At 40.2% G+C, this 23,451-nt stretch overlaps 1 protein-coding gene across 2 annotated transcripts in view; it reads right to left on the bottom strand.

The window, feature by feature from the left end:
- The window catches only part of LOC132381166 (high mobility group protein HMG-I/HMG-Y-like), a 74,217-nt gene that overhangs the window by 37,281 nt on the left and 13,485 nt on the right, over positions 1–23,451 (bottom strand). For both annotated transcript variants that reach the window (XM_059950454.1, XM_059950453.1), the window contains exon 4: positions 7,603–7,656. In XM_059950454.1, the coding sequence (XP_059806437.1) occupies positions 7,603–7,656 (54 nt within the window). The remainder of the gene's footprint in view (positions 1–7,602; positions 7,657–23,451) is intronic.

Below are 23,451 nucleotides of genomic sequence, written 5' to 3'. Positions count from 1 at the left end.
CATATTCTGCAAGTTTCCTTACCAGTGTCACTGGTGCTAAAGCCCTTACATTTCATACTAGGTCAAAAAGTTTTGATAATTTACATTATCATTCATTTCAATGATGATCTGTTCCTTTTATGGAAGTTGTCCCAGGTGGACGGACATTAACAGTGCTGAAGGGGCAAACAGTTAGAAATTATCTAGTATGATGTGCTGGTTGCAATTTCTTCCGGATCCAAGGGATTTATGAACAAACTAGGCAGGCTAAGGGGAAAACAAATCAGAAAATGAACACTATAGATCCTGAAACAATGGAAGTGCAGCTACTTTATTTCTTGAATCAATCACTGCATAAGCTTTCATTTTCTTACACACTCCAAGTGGGATTCAGAGTTGCCTGGCTCAGGCCAGCAGTCAAACTAGAATCAAGTTTAATATCACTGATATATGTTGTAAAATTTGTTAACTTAAGTGGCAGCAGTACAGTGCAATACATAATAATGGAGAACAAAAACTGAATTACAGTAACCATTGCATATTAAAAGTTAAATTAAATTAGTAGTGCAAACAATAGAAATAAAACGCAGTGAGATAGTGTTCATGTATTCAGTGTCCATTCAGAAATTAGATGGCAGAGGGGAAGAAGCAGTTCCTGAATCATCCAGTGTGTTGCTTCAGGCTCCTGTACCTCCTGATGGTAACAATGAGAGGAAGACATGTCCTAGGTGATGCGCATATGGACTCCACTTTTTTGAGGCACCGCTCCATGAAGATGCCCTGGATACTATGGAGGCCCATGATGGAGCTGATTAATTTTACAACTCTCTGCAGCTTACTTCGATCCAGTGCAATAGCCCCCTACACTCCCATACCAGACGGTGACGCAGCCAGTTAGAATGCTCCCCACAGTACATCAGTAGAAATTTGCAAATGCTTTTGGTGACATACCAAATCTCCTCAAACTCCAAATGAAATATAGTCATTATAGCCTTCTTTATGGCTGCATTGATATGTTGGGTCAAGGTTAGATCCTCAGAGATATTGACATCCAGGAACTTAAAACTGCCCACTCTCTCCACTTCTAATCTCTCTATAAGGATTGGTTTGTGTTCCCTCATCTTACCCTTCCTGAATTCCACAATCTGTTCTTTGGACTTACTGACATTGAGTGCAAGGTTTTTGCTGTGACACCACACAACTAGCTGGTATAAGCCGCTCCTGTATGCCCTCGTCATCATCTGAAATTCTGCCAAGTATCGTTGCATTGTTAGCAAATTTATAGATGGTATTTGAACTATGTCTAGCCATGCATTCATGGGTGTAGAGAGAGTAGAGCAGTGGGCTAAGCACACATCCCTGAGGTATGCCAGTGTTGACTGTCAGTGAGATGGAGATGTTACTTCAAATCCGTACAGATGGTGGTCTTCAAGTTAAGAAGTTGCAGAGAGTAACTTTAGATTCTTGTGTGTCACTAGCTCAGAGGATCTGTTCTGGACCCATCATATAAATGTAATTGCAAAGAAAGCACAACAATGCCTCTACTTCCTTAAGAGTACATGGAGATTTGGGATGTCACCAAAAATCTTGATAAGCTTCTATATACGTATAGTGGAACATGTAGTCACTGGCTGCATTACGGCCTGGTATGGGAACACCAATGGTTTTGAGCAGAAAATCATACAAAAGGTAGTGAATTCGGCTCTTCCAATGATCCTGTTTACAGTTACTTTTCTATAGACTTGCTGGGTAAGCCGGCAGGAAAAATAATCTCAGGGTTGTACGTAGTGACATGTATGTACTCTGATAATAGATTTTACTTTAAACTCTATCATTTGTCCTGTCATTTGACCTCCCAAAGTGCAACACCTCACACTTGACACTTCTCTGCTGATATCTGTAAGTGATCTACATTCCACTTAGATTGTCCTTTATGCTGTCCACAATTCCATTCTTGGTAGCTGGACATATCACTGGACACAGAACTCTATTCCTTTCCAGAATAATATCCTTCCATCGTCTCTGAACAAGCTAGCTTGAAATCCAAGCTTGCAGTTCATCCTGGATCATTTCCCCTGGGTTGAAATGTATATATTTCTTATTGTAACCTATAGCACATTTTCTTATATTTATCGCACTGCACTGCAGCTGCAAAACAACCAATTTCGTAACATATGTCAGTGATTCTGCCTCTGGAAGGTCCTGATGAAGTGTCTTGGCCTGGAACACTGACTTCCATAGACGCTGCATGAGCTGCTGAGTTCCTCCAGCATCTTGTATGTGTTACTCTGGATTTCCAGCATCTGCAAAATCTCTTGTGTTTTCAGTATAATCTGTTGTCTGTGTGATGTGTTTAACAAAAGGACTAATAAACTTATTGATGCACGGACTTGGACAGACTGGGAGTATGGGCAAAAAAGTGGCAGCTGGAATATAGTGTAGGGAAGTAATGGTCTTGCACTTTGGTAAAAGGAATAAAGGCATACACACACAAAATGTTGGTGGAACGCAGCAGGCCAGGCAGCATCTATAGAAAGAAGCACAGTCAACATTTCGGGCTGAGACTCTTCGTCAGGACTAAATGAAAGAAAAGATAGGAAGAGATTTGAAATTAGGAGGGGGAGTGGGAAATCCGAAATGATAGAAGACAGAAGGGGGTGGGGTGAAGCTAAGAGCTTGAAATGTGATTGGCAAAAGGGATAGAGCTGGAGAAGGGAAAGGATCATGGGACAGGAGGCCTCAGGAGAAAGAAAGTGGGGGGAGCACCGGAGGGAGATGGAGAACAGGCAGAGTGATGGGCAGAGAGAGAGAAAAAAAGGGGGGGGGAATAAATAAATCAGGGATGCGGTAAGAAGGGGAGGAGGGGCATTAATGGAAGTTAGAGAAATCAATGTTCATGCCATCAGATTGGAGGCTACCCAGACGGAATATAAGGTATTGTTTCTCCAACCTGAGTGTGGTTTCATCTTGACAATAGAGGAGGCCATGGATAGACATGTCAAAATGGGAATGGGATGTGGAATTAAAATGCGTGGCCACTGGGAGATCCTGCTTTCTCTGGCGGACAGAGCATAGGTGTTCAGCGAAACGGTCTCCCAGTCTGCGTCGGGTCTCATCAATATATTAAAAGGCCACACCGGGAGCACCGGACACAGTATACCACATCAGCCGACTCACAGGTGAAGTGTCGCCTCACCTGGAAGGACTGTCTGGGGCCCTGAATGGTGGTGAGGGAGGAAGTGTAAGGGCAGGTGCAGCACTTGTTCCATTTACAAGGATAAGTGCCAGAAGGGAGATCGGTGGGAAAGGATGGTGGGGGACAAATGGACAAAGGAGTCTCGTAGAGAGCAATCCCTGCGGAAAGCAGAAAGGGGGGGAGGGAAATATGTGCTTGGTACTGTGATCCCGTTGGAGGTGGCTGAAGTTACAGAGAATTATACGTTGGACCCGGAGGCTGGTGGGGTGGTAGGTGAGGACAAGTGGAACCCTATCCCAAGTGGAGTGGCAGGTGGATGGGGTGAGGGCAGATGTGCAGGAAATGGGAGAGATGCGTTTGAAAGCAGAGTTGCTGGCGGAGGAAGGGAAGCCCCTTTGTTTAAAAAAGGAAGACATCTCCTTCGTCCTGGAATGAAAAGCCTCATCCTGAGAGCAGATGCGGCAAAGACAGAGGAATTGTGGGAAGGAGATAGCATTTTTGCAAGAGACAGGGTGAAAAGAGGAATAGTCCAGGTAGCTGTGAGAGTCTGTAGGCTTATAGTAGATATCAGTAGATAAGCCATCTCCAGAAATGGAGACAGAAAGATCAAGAAAGGGGAGGGAGGTGTCAGAAATAGACCAGGTAAATTTGATGGCAGGGTGAAAGTTGGAGGCAAGGTTAATGAAGTCAATGAGCTCAGCATGCGTGCAGGAGGCAGCGCCAATGCAGTCATCAATGTAGCGAAGGAAAAGAGGGGGACGGATACCCATATAGGCTTGGAACATAGACTGTTCCACAAAGCCAACAAAAAGGCAGGCAAAGCTGGGACCCATGCGGGTGCCCATAACTACACCTTTGGTTTGGAGGAAGTGGGAGGAGCCAAAGGAGAAATTATTGAAAGTAAGAACTAATTCCGCTAGACAGAGGAGAGGGGAACTGGTTAGGTCTGGAATCCAAAAAGAAGCGGAGAGCTTTGAGACCTTCTTGGTGGGGGAAGGACGTATATAGGGACTGGACGTCCATGGTGAAAATAAGGCAGTGGGGGCCAGGAACTTAAAATAATTGAAAAAATTCAAAGCGTGACAAGTGTCATGAACATAGGTGGGAAGGGATTGAACGAGGGGGGATAAAACAGTGTCAAGGTATGTAGAAATGAATTTGGTGTGGCAGGAGCAAGCTGAGACAACGGCTCTATCTGGACAGACAGGTTTGTGGATCTTGGGTAGGAGATAGAAATGGGAAGTGCAGGGTGTGGGAACCATGAGGTTGGTGGCAGTGGATGGGAGATCCCCAGAGCTGATAAGGTTGGTGACGGTGTGGGAGACAGTGGCCTGGAGCTCCTTAGTGGGGTCATGATCGAGGGGTAATAAGAGGTAATAAGAGTTGTTGCTGTGCCTTGGCAAGGTAGAGATCAGTACGCTAGACTACAACAGCGGGTTTTATAGTGAGGTTGGGATTGGTGCGGAAGGAGTGGAGAGCAGAGCGTTCAGAAGGAGTATCACTATTCTCCAAGCAGGAAGAACATTCAAAAATCAGAGATGCAAAGGGACTTGGGACTTGTGCAGGATTCCGTGAAGCTTAACTTGAAGGTTGAGTCAGTGGTGAGAAAGGCAAATGCAATGATAGCATTCATTTTGAGAGGACCAGACTATAAAAGGAAGGATGTAATGCTGAGGCATTGGTCAGCCCACACTTGCAGTATAATGAGCAGATTTGAGCCCCTTATCTAAGAAGCAATGTGCTGGCATTGCAGAGTGTCTGAATGAGGTTCACAAGAAAGATTCCAGGAATAAAATGATTAATGTATGAGGACTGTTTAATAGCTCTGTGCCTGTACTTGCTGGAATATAGAAGAATGAGGGGGATGTCATTGAAACATACCAATTATTGAAAGGTCTAGATAGAATGGATGCAGAGAGGACATTTCCTATCGTGGGTGAAAGCCTGATCAGAGGGCACAGCCTCAGAATACAGGGACGTCCATTTAGAACAGAGATGAGAAGGAATTTCGTTAGCCAGAAGGTGGTGAACCATTGCCACAGACAGCCATGGAGGCCAAGTCATTAAGTATTTTTAAACAGAGGTGGATAGGGTCTTGGCTGATCAGGGTGTCAATGGTTAATGAAGGGATAATAGAGCAGACTTGATGGCCGAGTAACCTAATTCTGCTCCTGAAATCAATCTTTGGAAGCATTAAGTTAGTGGGGAAAGAAAAATACTGAAGAACTAGAATACTGGATTAACAATCATCCACAGAGCAGACTGGTTAAAAACTTTCCTGAAATCTGCAAGTGAACGTTATATGCTACAAAAAAATATGAAAAACCACAACAATGAAAGAAAATGTATGAAAAAAACTATTTTCTTGTCTAAGTACAGCAAACACCTCAACATTTTAGAAATGAACGTTATTAATTCCTTTGTTTTCCTAAGCAGTATGATTTTTTTGTGTGTGTGTGTATATATATAAAAACAAAAACAGCTGTTGTAATCAGTATCTCAGCAAGTTGTCAGATGGTAAGATTCAAATCCCACAATAGAAATCCAAGCACCAAGTCGAGATTTTAAACTTTTGGAGATACGGCTTTTCAGGTGAGATGTGAAACCAGTATTATACCATCTGTTCCCACTTGGATGCAAGACATCTATTGGAGTAATCTTAAGAGTCCTGCCCAACATAATCACCCCTGAACCAATACTACTAAAAAAACAAATTACCTGATCAACATCATGTTTCTGTTTCCAGGAGATTGCTATCTGGACATTTTAAAAATGCAAACCTCTATTTTAATATATTTAAGCTCTTCAAAGTCTGCATATTGATGAAAACAATTCAAATACAAAGTCACAAAAACACAATGTAGGCACAGTCTATAAAGAGGCAACCAAAGCACTTTTTATCTGTCTAGTATTGCAGATAAATTTCCTCATGAAGACAACTGGAAAATCTATCACAAATATGCTTGTCCAATGATCCTATCCTAGGTATGAAAATAAGTTTGTTGCAGGGATTTGCGCAGTGACTCAGCAAATTCCCCTAATAAGCCACAGAACTATTAAAGTTTTTAATTTACATACTAAGTCAAATAAGCCCATTTCCAGCCAGACTGTGGCAGCTTTGAAACAACTGGCTTCAAAGTCTCAGGGACAAGTTGAATTACTACTCTTAGTCATTATCCAGTAACCGTTGCTGGATGAGCATAGAGACACAAGGTGGTCCCAACCCTCAACCTACAAAGAACATTTTAAAACTTTGGAAAATGAAAACTCATGCTAAAGGTTCCTTTTTATTTCAACTAAACAGTCAATACTACACAAAAGGAGAGAAATTTGATAAAACACTGGGATAACAAGATCCAATTGTTCATACCGTGTAATCATTTCAGCTTCACACAGTTTTAGACTTACTAAAAGCCATTCATTTAATTTTGTAATCTGGCCCTGTAACATCTTAATGGCAATTTACACATATTTTTAAAATAATTAACAGAAGCAAGATTTAAAAAAAAGGGAAGAAAGGAAATTTAAGTATTTTCTTAAACAAATTCGAAAAAATATCAAGACACGAGGTCATTTACGAAAAGTAACACCAAATAAAAAATGAGAATAAGGCACTGTTAATTTGTGTTAGACTTCATAATTATTATTACAATAGTAAAAACATCCTGTAATGTTACAGAACTTTAGTACTTTTAATATTGCAATTTCTAGTATCAGAATACTTGTAGAATTGGAATTGCTTTATATGCACAGGCAATTTAGGAGTATAAATAAATGTTTTAACACAACTTGATGGCTTGTTCCATTCCCCAAATGTAAATATAGATCTCAGAATGTCCAATGAATTGCAAGACAGACCAATTAGTTTTTCAGTATCACATCTGAAAATTATCTCACCAAAATAACATGAGACAGTAAAGAAAAAAATTCACTAAATTTGAGTTAACTGCATTCACTGTTTGCCAAATAAAATTTGAGAATGCCACTGTCATACGAATTTATTATTTATTTTGTGATACAGAGCAGAGTAGGCCCTTCTGGTCCTTTAACCACACTGTCACCGCAATCCCCATCAAACTTGATTATTCATAACATAACCATGGGTCAATTTATAGTGGTCAATTAACCTACTAACCGGTACATCTGAGGACAGTAGAGGAAGCCGGAGCCTCTGGGGAATACCCGTGCAAACTCCTTACAGACCAGCACTGGCATTGAACTCTGAACTCCAGACTCCCCTGAGCTGTAATAACACCACTGCAGTATCATGTTAGTAAAAAACCAATAATGTAAAATGTTGTGAAATATTTGATGTGACTGTACATTTGTTCTAGTGGAAACTGTTGTCAATTCCCCTAATTCACAGATTCTAATATATGGACATGATCTAATCAGGTTTAGATGCAGTATCAGAAATGTTTGCCTACCAGTTTTTTAGGTCTACCTCTGGGCTTTGTTCCTTCTTCATCACCACCAGATTTCTGGAAAAGAATTAAATGCAAAAATCAAACATGCACCGATAAATTAATCGTCTTTTTAAATTGCATCCTACATTCACTCAAGTAAAAATTGGGAGTCATGATAAGACTAAATGACTAGCAGCCTTGCGGACAATGGAAAACTCTACCAAAGACCCAGAACACGCTGGTAAATGGCACCAGCTCCACATCAAACAGGTATTTGCAAGTTAAAGCACACTGACGTATTCTTGTCAACAAATCTACCACCTCTCTCCATCGCAAGACACTGCAGCATGAGAGCACAGACTTGTCGAATTTACACTACTCCCAAATTCTGCACCAGGATAAAAGTGTCTCCACAATCCATTTATTTAAATGGAAAGTTTATATCTGAAAGAAAAATTGAAAAGGAAAGAATAAAATGAATCTTTCATTATTTACAAGGGCTGATTGCTAAGTTTTTGGCCTAAGGTAGAAGGAGTCAATTTTAGAAAAGCTAGCACATTTATTTCTCAACATAGTTCGCTCCTACATTTACACACTTAGTCCAGCAGTCGTGGAGCATACAGATCTTGGACCTCCAGAAAATGTCCACAGCAGGGGTGATTGATAAGTTTGTGGCTCAACGCAAAAGATGAGTTATACGGCTCTCGTTACATGCACATGCAATTCAACTCTTTGAGTGATTACGCAGAAAGTTTGTAGTAACTCCTCAGGGTGATTGATAAGTTTGTGGCCCAAGGTAGACGGAGATGAGTTATTAACTTCAAACTTCTTGCATAATCAAAGAGTCTGCATCATCAAGTCAGAGGGGAATGCACAGCTGATGTTTTGAAACAAGCCCTTCATCAGGTCTCAATTTTGAAAGTACTCTGAAGCAATGGTAAACCCAGGCATATAATCTCATTTGAATAAATCTGCCAAATGCTCAGCGGAACCAGGAGAGCATTAGATGTTTTAAGGTCAGTGAACCTCTTCCTATTAGACGTACTCTGTGTTCTGTATGGAGCATAGATGTCCACCCTGTGAACACATGGGTTTACTGGCGGTACTTCAGCTTTCCCTCGTATTTCAAAAGACGTGCAGGTTGGTAGGTTAACTGAGAACCGTAAATTGCCCTTAGTGGGTAGTGAGTGGTAGAATCTATAGGGAATTGATGGAAATGTTGGGGGAAATTAAAATGGGATGAGTATTGGATGAAGATCAGTGTAAATTGTCCCTTTAATCCATCAACATGTACTTGAATATGGTGAGTTAAAGAATCAGAATCAGGTTTATTATCACCAGCATGTGTCGTGAAATTTGTTAACTCAGCAGCAGTTCAATGCAATACATAATATAGAAGAAAAAAACAAAAATAATAATAAATAAATCACTTATATGCATATTGAATAAATTAAAATTCATGCAAAAAAGAGAAAAAATATATAAATTTTTAAAAGTGAGGTAACGTCCAAGGGTTCAACGTCCACTTAGGAGTCGGATAGCAGAGGGGAAGAAGCTGTTCCTGAATCGCTGAGTGTGTGCCTTCAGGCTTCTGTACCTCCTACCTGATGATAACAGAGAAAAGGGCATACCCTGGGTGCTAGAGGTCCTTAATAATGGACGATGCCTTTCTGAGACACTGCTCCTTGAAGATATCCTGGATACTTTGTAGGCTAGTACCCAAGATGGAACCGACTAAATTTACAATCCTCTGCAGCTTCTTTCAGTCCTGTGCAGTAGCCCCGCACCATTGCCCCCCCCCACCCCCACAACCAAATACCAGACTGATGCAGCCTGTCAGAATGCACGATACATCTATATAAGTTTTTCCAAGTCAAGTCACTTTTTATTTTCATTTTGACCATAACTGCTGGTACAGTACACAGTAAAAACAAGACAACACTTTTCAGGACCATGGTGCTACATGAAACAATACAAAAACTACATTGAACTACGTAAAAACAACACAAAAAACTACACTAGACTACAGACCTACCCAGGACTGCATAAAGTGCACAAAACAGTGCAGGCATTACAATAAATAATAAACAAGACAATAGACACAGTAGAGGGTAGTAGATTCGTGTCAGTCCAGGCTCTGGGTATTGAGGAGTCTGACAGCCTGGGGGAAGAAACTGTTATATAGTCTGATTGCAAGAGCCCGAATGCTTCGGTGCCTTTTCCCAGATGGCAGGAGGGAGAAGAGATTGTATGAGGGGTGCGTGGGGTCCTTCATAATGCTGTTTGCTTTGCGGATGCAGTGACATACCAAATCTCTTCAAACTCTTAATGAAGTATAGCCACTGTCTTTCCTTCTTTATAACTGCATTGATATGTTGGGATCAGGTTAGATCCTCAGAGATCTTGACACACATGAACCTGAAACTGTTAACTCTCTCCATTTCTGATTCCTCTATAAGGATTGGTATGTCTTACCCTTCCTGAAGTTCACAATCAGCTCTTCTGTCTTACTGACAGTGAGTGCCAGGTTATTGCTGTGACACCACTCCACTAGTTGTCATAGCTCACTCCTGTACACCTTCTCGTCACACCATCTGAGATTCTACCAATATGGTTGTATCATCAGCAAATTTATAGATGGTATTGGAGCTAATCCTAGCCACACAGTCATATAGAGAGTACAGCAGTGGACTAAGCACACACCCCTGAGATGCACCAGTGTTGATCGTCAGCGAGGAGGATATGATATCACTAATCTGCAGAGATTGTGGTCTTCCAGTTAGGAAGTCGAAGATCCAATTGCAGAGAGAGGTACAGAGGCTCGGGTTCTGCAATTTGTGGGAATGACGGTATTAAATGCTGAGCTATAGTCGATGAACACTTGACATAGGTGTTTGTGTTGTCCAGGTGATCTAAAGCTGTGTGAAGTGCCATTGAGATTGCATCTGCCGTTGACCTATTGTGACGATGGGCAAATTGCAATGGGTCCAGGTTCTTGCTCAGGCAGGAGTTCAGTCTAGTCATGACCAACCTCTCAAAGCTTTCATCACTGTCGATGTGAGTGCTACTGGGCGATAGTCATAAAGGCAGCACACATTATTCTTCTTCGGCACTGGTTGCCTTTTTGAAACAAGTGGGAACTTCCACTAAGGTCCAATAAGGCACATCCCCACTAACCCTAGGCACACCCTGATTAACCCTGGCTACACCCCCACAAACCCGATGACCTGTGTCCGGGGGGGCAAGATCCAAGAAAGGCAAATGACAGACTGACTCAGGAACAGTGTCTTCCCCTCTGCCATCAGATTTCTAAATGGACAGTGAACTCATGAACACTACTTCATTCAACACACACAAAATGCTGGTGGAACGCAGCAGGCCAGGTAGCATCTATAGGGAGAAGGGTTTCGGCCCGAAATATTGACAGTGCTTCTCCCTATAGATGCTGCCTGGCCTGCTGTGTTCTACCAGCATTTTGTGTGTGTTGCTTGAATTTCCAACATCTTCAGATTTCCTCGTGCTTGCTTTTTAAAAACACTACTTCACCACTTTTTAAATTTCTATTTTTGCACTACTTTAATATATATTAATATACATACACACACACACACATATTGTAATTCACAGATTTTTTTTCTATTTGCATTGTACTGTTGCCACAAAGACAACAAATTTCACGATATATGCCGGTGATATTAAACTGGATTCTGATTCTGATCAGAAGGACTGAAGCATTTCAAGGCAGTCATTCACCATTACTGTCTCATGGCAATTAGGGATGGGCAAAAATGCTGGCTTTACTAGTGATACTCCGATCCTAAAAATGAATTTTAAATATGCAGCAATTTTATTTTCTGTGAAGCGAAATAATTTTTCCTGAGGAGTTAGAGATTATAAAGAGGAATTTTAAAAATGCCTCATCGTTCCATCACATTTTAAAGCTGTGCAAATATAATAGAAAGGTCATAATTCAAATAAAAAGACCAGTCTTCCTCATCATGGAGTTTGTAACTGGCAACTTTACTCTTCAAGGTCTTTCAAATGCTTGGAATAAGATAAATTCAAATTCAACTCTGTTCTCAGCCTGACATTAGTCACCAAGGTCACAGATTCCACTGTGGCTTGTGGTTTATGCACAAGCAAACAAAGTAAGAGATGGTGGATCAGGAAGAGCAGTTTTACCAACTGGCTTAATGTAGGAACGAACAAAGAAGTTAATCACTCTTGCTGGTCAGAGATTTGGAATGCTAAACTTTGCCAGATATCAAACTGGAGGTGTCAGGCAAACAGCCATGAAATTCCAAAGGTATGCATCAGTTGGCCCTCTCTATAACAAAACAAAAACAAACCAAATATTATTTTAAAAAATGGTTCCAGCAGAAATGGTTCATTTACTATTTACAAATGTGTTTTCACAAAACAAACTATGATCTCAAAATTGGTCCATGCGTTTTAGGTCCTGCATAAAGCACAATAGCTAATTGGTTTTCCGTTAGAGTATCATGAGATTGGCCAAAAAGACTTTACAAACTATGGTGGGTTTACACTCAAAAATAAATGCCATAAATGCCCCCCCCCCCCCCCCCCCCCAGGACTTCACCCAACTTAGTGCAGCTACAGACATGTTGCTATCTGCTGATCTGAGATAGGTGAACATTCTCCATGGCAGCAAACTCCATGGTTATCATGGTGGAGATAGGGGCTTCAGCTGTCTGTTCCAAAATGCCACTCGCATGAGGAACAAAGGAATAAATTTCACGCCCTCACCAGATTCATGAGTGTAAGGTACATACTGCTGACAATAACTAAACAAGCTACTTCAGTAACTAGTCAGGAATTCATTCAGGATGTGTTATGTGCAGTGCAGATAGTGCTGTAAAACAAGATGTGAGGGATTTTTGCATCCTGTGTGGGCTTTCTCGCCTCATTACTGATTACTACACTCTGTGGTCACTTTATTAGGTACACCTGTACATTGGTAGGCCTCCGTTAGTCTCGATAGACCATGGATTTGCGCCTAGGAAAGTTTCCAGGGCGCAAGCCTGGGCAAGGCTTTTATATGGAAGATCGGCAGTTGCCCAACCTGCAAGTCTCCCCTCTCCACGCCACCGATGTTGTCCAAGGGAAGGGCATTAGGTACACTACACGTTAATGTAAATGTCTAATCAGGCAATCATGCGGCATCAACTCAGAGCATAAAACCATGCAGACATGGTCAAAAGACTTAGTAATTGTTAAGAACTAACATCAGAATGAGGAAGAAAGGTGATTTAAGTGACTTTGACTGTAAAATGATTGATGATACCAGACGGGGGGTTGAGTATCTCAGAAACTGCTGATCTCCTGGGATTTTCATGCATTAGTGTCTTCCAGTGAGCAGCAGTTCTGTGAGTGAAAATGTCTTGTTGATGAGAGGGGTTAGAGGATGTATGGCTGGACTGTTTCAAGCCAACTGTAACTCAAACAGCCAGGCGTTACAACAGTGAAACAGTGTCAAACCTTAAAGTGGATGGGCTACAGAAGCAGAAGACCATGAACATACATTGTGGCCATTTTGTTAGGTACAAGCATTAACTATAAAACAGCCACTGAGTGCATGTAAACTTTGAATGGTGAGTGGAGAGGGTCACTTTGCCTGGATTGGGAACAATGCTTGAACAGGCTCCTTGACAGAGGCACTATCGTTCAAGATTGAATGCTAATTGCACTTTGACTGTTCAATGAAGGTTGTAGCTTGCATCCAAAAGTACCTGTTTAAACCTGCAAGGGCATAAAAGCATTGTACAAATAGCAATAACACTAGGTGTAAGGGAGACAAGGGACCTCAGATGTTGGGAAAAAAAACTGGGAACATTAGGACCAAGTCTGACACAAGATCAGACTTGTTAATATAAACATAAGTAGCAGGTCCAATTTCAGCTGAAAATACTTAGATTAAAAACCTTTGTATGATTTGAGTGTTAAAGGAACGCACTAACCTATCGAATTTCTAAGTGTACATAAATGTCTTTGACAATACGTTCATCATTTAACTTTTTAAATGTATAAATAACATTACTAGAAGTTCACATATGCAACAGATTCATGTAATTGAAGCAAAACTCTTCAGAATCACAATTTTTTCCAAATAAGAATGGCTTCTTATGTAGTATTTTCCCCAATAAAATATAGTGATATATGTAATTCTTTTTCCGTTATAGTTATCAATTGAGTTTTAAAATGGAATTACATAAGCTACTCTCAAGATGGCTGAAATCACCAATGGAAAAAAATCAATCCTTATCTGCCAATGGGATATCATTAGCAGAAAAGCACAAGTTCTCAAATCAAACAGAAATCACACCCAATGCTATAGATTCCTTAACAAAATTATTATAAAATGTCATCCTCTCTCATCAGGAACTTTCCACTGAAAATATAAATGGTGCATTGTTCTTCATCTGGACATCAGTACACCTATTAGTGACACAACATAAACAAGGTAGCTGCAAGATGATACAACAGACATCTGCTATCTGACACATAAAATATATACTTTATACTGTATATCAAATATACTTGAAGATCAGTAACATTTTCTGCATAAAATAAGAATGGATATTTCCCTGCACAATTATTTATAATTTTTTAAACTAAAATTAGTTCTGTCCTTGCTTATTAAGCATGTACGAGTATAATCAACATTGATGGACATGAAATTCACAAAAATAACTGAAAATGAAGTGTCTTTTGGACCCAGACAAATGGATTACAAAATCCAAAACAATTAAAGGAGTGACAACCTATTCTGTTAAAAGTTTTATGTTGTGATATGCCTGCATATCCTACGGAGAAAATTGGACCGTAATGCCCTCACATTATCAAAATAGATAAGTTGAAATGAATTAATTGTACACAAAAGGAAACTGTTTAAGACACTTGAGCACTTCCCAGAAAACATTCAATGACTCATTATTACAGCTGTATGTGTGCGCACAATGTTGTTAGTGTCTTTACCTGCAATATAAAAACAAATTCACTTACTACTGTCATTGATCAATGTTCTTCCAAAGACTAGCTTCAATTAAGAGTCTTCAACAATTGGTGCCACCCTATCAGAATGCCCTTCTTGTTAAGTTCTTCCTGAATGACAGAAAACTACTTATAATCACCAGACTTATTGCTTTGTACAATATACTACAACACGCTTCGTTCACACATATCCTCCACCGAGCTTCCTTGACATGCGTGGCAAGTCAATATGAAATACAAGACATCAGTTTAGAGACAAAAGAAACCAACCTGAAGCATTAAAATTTGCTCTACATACACACGTGTTTTCTGACCTGTTGAACATGTGTAACTTTTTTGTGAGCTTCCATATCACTTCCTACCTATTATTAGTAAAAACCTTGAGGCCAGGCAACCTAACAATAAGACATTAACTTTGTTTCAGAATTGGCAAAAAAAAATACAATTCAGCAATGTCAACCTTGGTATGGACATTATATGTATGGGAATGTAACTAAGGGTCTTAGGAACGTAGAAAAAAATCCTGTATCAGTGCAATTTTCACTGCATTCATCTAAAGGATATACCAACCTGTGGAAAGTGCTTCCCCAATGTTGAAGCATTAATTCAAAGTGTTTTTTTTGGTGCACATCAAGATGGCTAAGTAACCATGCAGGATGAAGAGTACAGACAGGAAACCAGGAACAAACTGTTATTAAACTATATTTAAACATTTAGGTATGCAACAGTTTTCCATATCCATTTTCTTCCAACCTCCAGTAGAATCTTATAAATCTCTGGAACAGCTTAAAATTTCTTAAGATGATAATATGTATAGAAGATGGAAACACAGACAGGCAGTCCCCAAGTTACGAATGGACTGCCATAAGGCCTATTATATTGAAAATCTGAGTTAAATACAATGGTTCGTGGTAACGAACACATGCACTACGTTGTGACGCTCATGAAAACATTGTGCGGCTTCAGCAGTTTGTCGCCTCGTGGAAGGAGAACGCCGTCTGCCATTTGCCGTTAACACTGGGCTGAGGGCATAACTTTGTATCTGGCTTAAATTTTTCTGTTATTTACCCTTTTAACCATGTCTCCAAAGCATGAATCCAATGCAAGTGCTGGTGATGCATCAAAGAAAAGGAAAACGATCACGGTTGAAAATAAGGTGGAAATAGGTGAAACGCCATCGGTCACTGGAAAAGCATTAGGCTACAGTCGGTCAACGATCAGAACAATTTTAAAGGATAAAGAGAGAATAACGGAGCATGTGAAAAGCCCTGCCCCGATGAAAGCTACAATTATTACTAAGCAACACAATGGTTTAATTATTGAAATACAGTACATAGTTTATAATACCAGATGTACCTATTCCGACATGTACAAATCCAACTTAAAGACGGGCTCAGGAACAGAACTTGCTCGTAACCCGGAAACTGCCTGTATACATTAGATATAGTTGCTTTTTAAAGCCATAAAGCTTGATAAGCATAAGTCATGGCCTAGTATATTATAAAGACTGGAGAAATCCAGGCAATTAAACTGAAGATTTTCAGCCTGTTTTTAAACAGACCTAGTTTGCAAATACTTGACATTCACCGTAGCGAGTGATTTCTGGGATTGCATCAGACAGGAGATGGCTATACATTAAAAAAAAGAGTTGCCTGTGAAGTGGCAATCACTTTAGCATCTTCAGGGTTTCTGCATTAAGCTACAAATTTCAATTTAAGCTGTCAATTTCACAGAGAAATTTAAGTCAAATTATACAGATAATGTTTTTAAATCTTGCACCCAATACTCCTTACTATTACCTCAGCATTTTATTGCATTTCTAATCATTTACCATAAACTTACATTAACTTTCAGCAATTCAGGTACCACACCCAAAACTAATCTCCCATCATTTAGAAGGGACTCCACGCTTATATTTTTTTTAACCATAGTGGATGTCCCTGCATTTTTCAACATTGCCATCCATTTGCATCGCCTATTCACATAACCTATATATTATTCCCAGGAAGCCTCACACAATCAACACAGCTCAACGCAAGCATCCTGCTTGTTGCTCGATTTTCCAGCATCAGCAGTCTGTTGGGCTCTCAGTGAGCTTCGATTCATCAGCAAGTACGGATTTATTACATTCTGTCTCATCATCCAAATTCTTAATATAGATTGTAAAAATCTGGGGCACAATTCCAATGCCTCCTATTTTCCTCTAGTCACACTCTCCTAACCCAAAGTGATCCATTTATCCCTACACTCCTTTCTAAACATCAGGCAATCCTCCATCCACACCAGCACCGTACCCCCAATTCTTTGTCCTCTAATTTTCTTTAATGTCACTTTTGTAGCACCTTCTTGAAAGTCCTCAGGAAGTACAAATTCAGCACATCTGCTGGTTCTCTCACTCCTCTAGTACAGGTTACAACCTAAAATAAATAAGGATTTGCCACGAGATTTCCCTTCCATACATCCATGTCGACTCTTACTAAACAGATTAAGATCCCTGCCAACAATATCTCATGTACTTTCTCTATTGTTGATGCCAAGCTCACAATTCTGTAGCTTCCAATTTTCCCTCTTCCCCTTTCTTAAAAAGTGTGGTTACATTTGCTGCCTTCCAATCTGCAAAAACTTCTCTGGGCTCTGAAGTTCTGTAAAGTGACAGACAATAGAGTCACGACCCCTAAAGCCTCCTCTGCAGGTTCTGGGATTTAGTGGCAGTTTGAATCGTTCATTACTATAATAATATTTTGGTACTAACGGCAATTTCCTACAGCTCCTCCTACAAAATCATCGGATATTTTATGCTTTCTTCAATACAGCCAGAGACAAAAAAAGTTAGTTACATTTCAGTGGCATCTCCTTATTCCCCAATACAATTTTGCCTGTCTCAATACATAGAGTTCAAACTGATTTCAGTGTTTCTATCTGCATACCCATAGAAGCTTCTTTTTTAATGTCTATCATCAGTGCTTCTCATTTCTTATCAATATATTGGACATCCTTTGCTTCCCAGGTAAGTCAAACCTCAATCCATTTCTTTCGCAACACAAAAAAAATACTTGTTTGATCCAACACCACCTTTAACTTCTCTTGTAATCACATTATTGAAGTACCTCTGGATAAATTTAAATGCACAAGACCACATCCAGGTGATCAAAACTTTCCACAGCTAATGACTGATGCAACAGGATTTCAGATTGTGTCACTCAGACAAAAATTATTTCAACACTGAATGTTTTATGACACAAACAATAATATTTTTTTCCCTCTGTACAGGAAGTGGACATTAAATGAAATCTGAAATGTGTATAGAGGCTCATTTTCCGTGGGATTTCAGAGGAGCAGAGAAAAAAGTCTCTTTGCCAAAGAGATTTCTTACTTCCTCTCTTGGCTTGGAATCAATGAATGAATATTACTTTGAATGCTTTATTCATAATATTTAATCCAGTGTTTTTTATATATCAATGAGCAATAGAATGACAAATGGCATGAATTATATTGCTCAGCAGGCAATCTTCGCTCCATGCAGGATGTGAGCCTACACAAAGCATTTAAGTTAAATTTATTTTATGTAGGTGGTCAATAGTTTTTTTTAAATCTACTCTTATTTGAATGATGGGTATCTCACTGGCCAAAAGAAAATAAATCACTACCCATGATACATGAAGACTTAGCATCAGTGAGATTCCTAATTTTTCAAACAGCGTCAGATTTTTACGCTTGTGCCTGGTAGTGTTGCGATGTTGCTGTTGCCTAGATAGATCCAGGAGTATTGGGACTATTGGAAGGTTAATTAATTCTTAACTTCTTTACTTCAAAACTTATCCTTTAAATTGAAAGATTAATGAATATCAATAATAACATTTGTTACTAAGGCAACAATTGAGAAAACAGCAGCTTAGTTACTCTGCTGCTTTGGAAAAGCTACACTTATCTGGTGGTAGACTTGGACACATACTGTATATCCCTCCTCCTGTTTCGCCTGAACAAATACTGATAGGAGAGGGTGGAGATTCTTGAGCAGAATCAAATGTACTTGTAATGAGCAAAACAAGTAGCTGATAATCTTGCACTAACAAACACAAACATTTCTTCTAAATGCTACATGTTTAGATAAGCAGCTTTTGGCACCTCAATGCATTTTTTCCCCACCTACATCAGACTTGTCTTTCTTCTTAGGAAGGAGGTACAGATGCCTGGAGACATACACTCCACATTGCTACCATCAGGAAGGAGGTACAGATGCCTGGAGACATACACTCCACATTGCTACCATCAGGAAGGAGGTACAGAAGCCTGGAGACGTACACTCCACATTGCTGCCATTAGGAAGGAGGTACAGGAGCCTGGAGACATACACTCCACATTGCTACCATTAGGAGGGAGGTACAGGAGCCTGGAGACATACACTCCACATTGCTACCATTAGGAAGGAGGTACAGATGCCTGGAGACATACACTCCACATTGCTACCATTAGGAAGGAGGTACAGATGCCTGGAGACATACACTCCACATTGCTACCATTAGGAGGGAGGTACAGATGCCTGGAGACATACACTCCACATTGCTACCATTAGGAAGGAGGTACAGGAGCCTGGAGACATACACTCCACATTGCTACCATTAGGAAGGAGGTACAGATGCCTGGAGACATACACTCCACATTGCTACCATTAGGAAGGAGGTACAGGAGCCTGGAGACATACACTCCACATTGCTACCATTAGGAAGGAGGTACAGGAGCCTGGAGATGTACAGTCAACATTGCTGCCATTAGGAAGGAGGTACAGAAGCCTGGAGACGTACACTCCACATTGCTGCCATTAGGAAGGAGGTACAGAAGCCTGGAGACATACACTCCACATTGCTACCATCAGGAAGGAGGTACAGGAGCCTGGAGACATACACTCCACATTGCTACCATTAGGAGGGAGGTACAGATGCCTGGAGACATACACTCCACATTGCTACCATTAGGAAGGAGGTACAGATGCCTGGAGACATACACTCCACATTGCTGCCATTAGGAAGGAGGTACAGAAGCCTGGAGACATACACTCCACATTGCTACCATTAGGAAGGAGGTACAGATGCCTGGAGACATACACTCCACATTGCTGCCATTAGGAAGGAGGTACAGGAGCCTGGAGACATACACTCCACATTTTAGAAACCACTCCTCTTCCTCTTCCTCCCCCCCCCCACCATCAGATTTTTGAACAGACAATGAAACAAACCATCAACACTACCTTACTAATTTTGCACTCCTTACTTAAATTAATTTTACATATATATAAAATTAAATATACAGAATACATGTATATATAGTGCATTTCTTATTATAATTTATAGTTTGATTTTATGTACTGCACTGTACTGCTACTGCAAAACAACAAAGTTTACACATGTCAGTGATATTAAACCTGATTCTAATTCTGTAAAAGCTGAATATGAACAAAGGATTATAACATCCACCCAAAAATCAGTTAAATATGTGCTTGCATTAATTATACAGCATTGTTGTATAACCATGTGGTACATCGGGTAACAACTTTGACATTTCTTTACTATTTTTTTCTCAACAATATTTTTATTGTTTTTTAAAATAAAGACAGCATAGTATAAAGGAGGTTTGTGTAGTGCATAACAAATGTATCAAATGTACAATTCACATCCTATAAAAGAGATGCACCCACAGTACAATCATGCTTTGGTTACCTCCCTGCCCCAACCCACCCCTCCCAATTCCCATCTCCAAGCCATCAGTGCATTAGCAAAAAGGGTTAAACAGAACCTTTGTCCCCACAGAGCTGCATTGGTATAGAGAAGGTGCATTTTCCTTATACATAAACTGTTGTGTGTTTACAAATCTGAGTCCGTAGAATTTTACCGAAAAATGCTGGAGGTCAGGGATTTATGTGCAGAGGAAAGGAAGAAAGAATGGATCTTTAGTTTGGCTGGGAATTCTGAAAATATTCAAGAAAGTGTCCCCACACCTTTTGGAATTTTATGTCTGAGTTGAGAATTGAATAATGGATCTTCTCAAGCAATAGACTGGACATGTTGTCCCTGAGCCTCTGAGCGTGGGTGGGCAGGGCAGCATCCCTCCACCTGAGCAAGACTGCACGCCTGGCCAAAAGAGAGGCAAAGGTCAGTGTGCGACGTTTGACTGGACTTAGGTGCGTGTACCCCTCTCTGGAGGTGCCGAAAAGAGCAATCAAAGGTTCCAAACTGTAATTAAGTATTTGGGATACAGTTTGGAAAACATCTTTCCAGTATTTTTCCAAGCTAGGGCATGTCCAGTACACGTGGATAAGGGAAGCCTCGCCCCTTTTGCATTTGTCGCAGCAGGGATTAACGTCTGGGTAAATGCGAGGTAATTTAGTTTGACATATGGGCCCTGTGTACGACCTTGAACTGTAACAGGCAGTGGCGGGCACATAAAGAGGTTGAGTTAACGAACTTGAGAACTGAATCCCATACATTGTCTGACAGTGAGAAACTTAGATCTTGCTCCCAGGCAGTTTTAATTTTGTCAAAGGGTTCTCGCCTCAAAACCGCTAGCTTATCACAAATAGTAGATATTAGACCTTCGCGCAATGGATTCATGCAGAGAAACACATCAATGATGTTTGATATCAAAGCACTGATAAAATGTCTAATTTGCAAAATATCAGAAGAACTGAGTGTTGGGTAGTTAAACTTTGCAGACAGTTGTTCAAATGAAGCAAAGCTGTTGTCTATAAAAAGATCTTTAAAGAGCCTGATGCCCTTTCTGTACCAGTCTTGAAATGTTGGATCATGTATAGAAGGCTGGAAGAGATGACTATATAGAATAGGACTTGAAAGAAAGAAGCCATAGAGTCCACTTTGCTTTCTGAACTGAGCCCATACTCTCAGGTTGTGCCTGATAATAATTGGTCTAGGCATAAGAAAAGGGAGTACAGATCCAAGAAGTGTGGAGATGGAGAAATTCTTACTAAGAGTTCAGCTCCATTGCCACCCATATTGGGCAGTCAGATTGGTTGACCAGAAGATGAGACAGCGTACGTTAGCTTCCCAGTAATGTAAACAGAAACTGGGCAGAGCCATGCCCCCAACATTTTTAGATTTTTGAAGATGGACTTTATGCAGTCAGGGACGCTTGCCCTTCTATAAGTAGGACGATATGACTGAGTCTAGTAAGTCAAAGAAGGCTTTAGGAATGAAAGTTGGTATGGATTGAAAAAGGTATAAGAATTTAGGAAGGATGTTCATTTTGACAACATTAATTCGGCCCATCAGGGACATGGACAGGGGTGACCACTGTGCTGGACTTGGTTTTGTATGATTTAACAAATTAATGAAATTTTCTCCAAAAAGACACTTATGTTTCCTTGTTACTGTGACACCAAGGTAAGTAAGTTGGTTATTTACTACCTTAAAATGAAGGTTATGCTACTCTGATGCCTGTGCTTCTGCATTCATTGGAAAAAGTTTGCTCTTGTATAAATTAAGTTTGTATCCTGAAAACTGGCTGAATTTGTTAAGGAGTGAGAACATGGGGGGTAATGAGGTGATCGGGTTTGATATAAAAAGTAAAAGATTACCAGCAAAAAAGGGAGACTTTGTGTTCAACTCCCTCCCTCCAAATCCGTCAGGTCCATACAACTGCAGAACGCAATTGCCAGTGGCTCTATGGCCAGACTGAAAAGTAAAGGGCTTAAAGGGCACCCTTGGCAGGTTCCACGTTTGAGGTTGAAAGGTTGGGATTGCTGAGAATTGTCAAGACATATTTACGTCACACCGCCTCTAAGTTTAATCCACGTGATAAAACTTGGTCCAAAATCAAATTTTTCTAAAACAGCAAAGAGGTAATTCCATTCCACACAGTCGAACACTTTCTCTGCGTCTAAGGAGATGACACATTCAGGGATCCCAACTGAAGATGAGTATAAAATATGTAATAGACAGCGCATGTTAAAAAAAGGGGAGGCAATTTTTTAACAAAGCCTGTTTTGTCTTCAGAATTAATTGCGTGTGGGAATTCTCCAGTCTACCAGCCAGAACTTTAGCTAAAATTTTGACATCGACATTTAACAGACTGATTGGCCTGTATGAGAAGGATCTTTGCCTCTCTTCGCTAACAGAATGATGCATGCCTCATTAAATGATGCTGGCAGTTTACATTGCTAAAACGAGTCAGATAGAACAAAGGTTAATTGAGGTGAGATCAGTGACAAAAATGATTTAAAGATTTCCACAGGGAACCCGTCAGGTCCTGGAGATTTACCAGTCTGCTGTAATGAGATGGCTGAGAATATTTCCTCTAATGATATTGACTCATTCAGTCTCATTTTGAGATCAGCAGAGAGGGTGGGGACATTTAAGCTGTTTAAAAAATACTCGACCGAAATGTTATCATTTGGGAATTCAGAAGTGTAAAGTTGGGAGTAAAAGCTCCCGAATATGTTGTTGATTGCAGAGTGATTCCAGGTGATGCTTCCATTTTCCATTCAAATTTTTGTGATATGTTGTTTGGCTATGAGGCCCCTTAATTGGTTGGCTAAAAATTTACCAGATTTGTCACCACGGATATAGAACCTGCTCTTACTCTTCAAAAGTTGGCGTTCAATTGGGTGAGTGGAAATAAGGTCAAATTTAGTTTGGAGTTCCACTCAATTTTTGTACAGCTCCGAATTTTTAATTTGACCATATTGTTGGTCTATTTCTGTAAGTTGATTGGCCAGAACTAGTCATTCTTTATGGGTCTTTCTTTTCAAATTCACAGTGTAGGAAATTATTTGACCGAAGGTATGCTCTCAAAGCATCCCAAACAACCAGGCTTGAGGTTTCAGGTGACGTATTGGTATCAAGGAAAAAG

This window comes from Hypanus sabinus, chromosome 25, assembly GCF_030144855.1.
Source record: "Hypanus sabinus isolate sHypSab1 chromosome 25, sHypSab1.hap1, whole genome shotgun sequence".
NCBI lineage: Eukaryota > Metazoa > Chordata > Chondrichthyes > Myliobatiformes > Dasyatidae > Hypanus > Hypanus sabinus.
The sequence above is the reverse complement of the archived record's forward strand: the minus strand, read 5'-3'. Positions and strand labels throughout refer to the sequence as shown.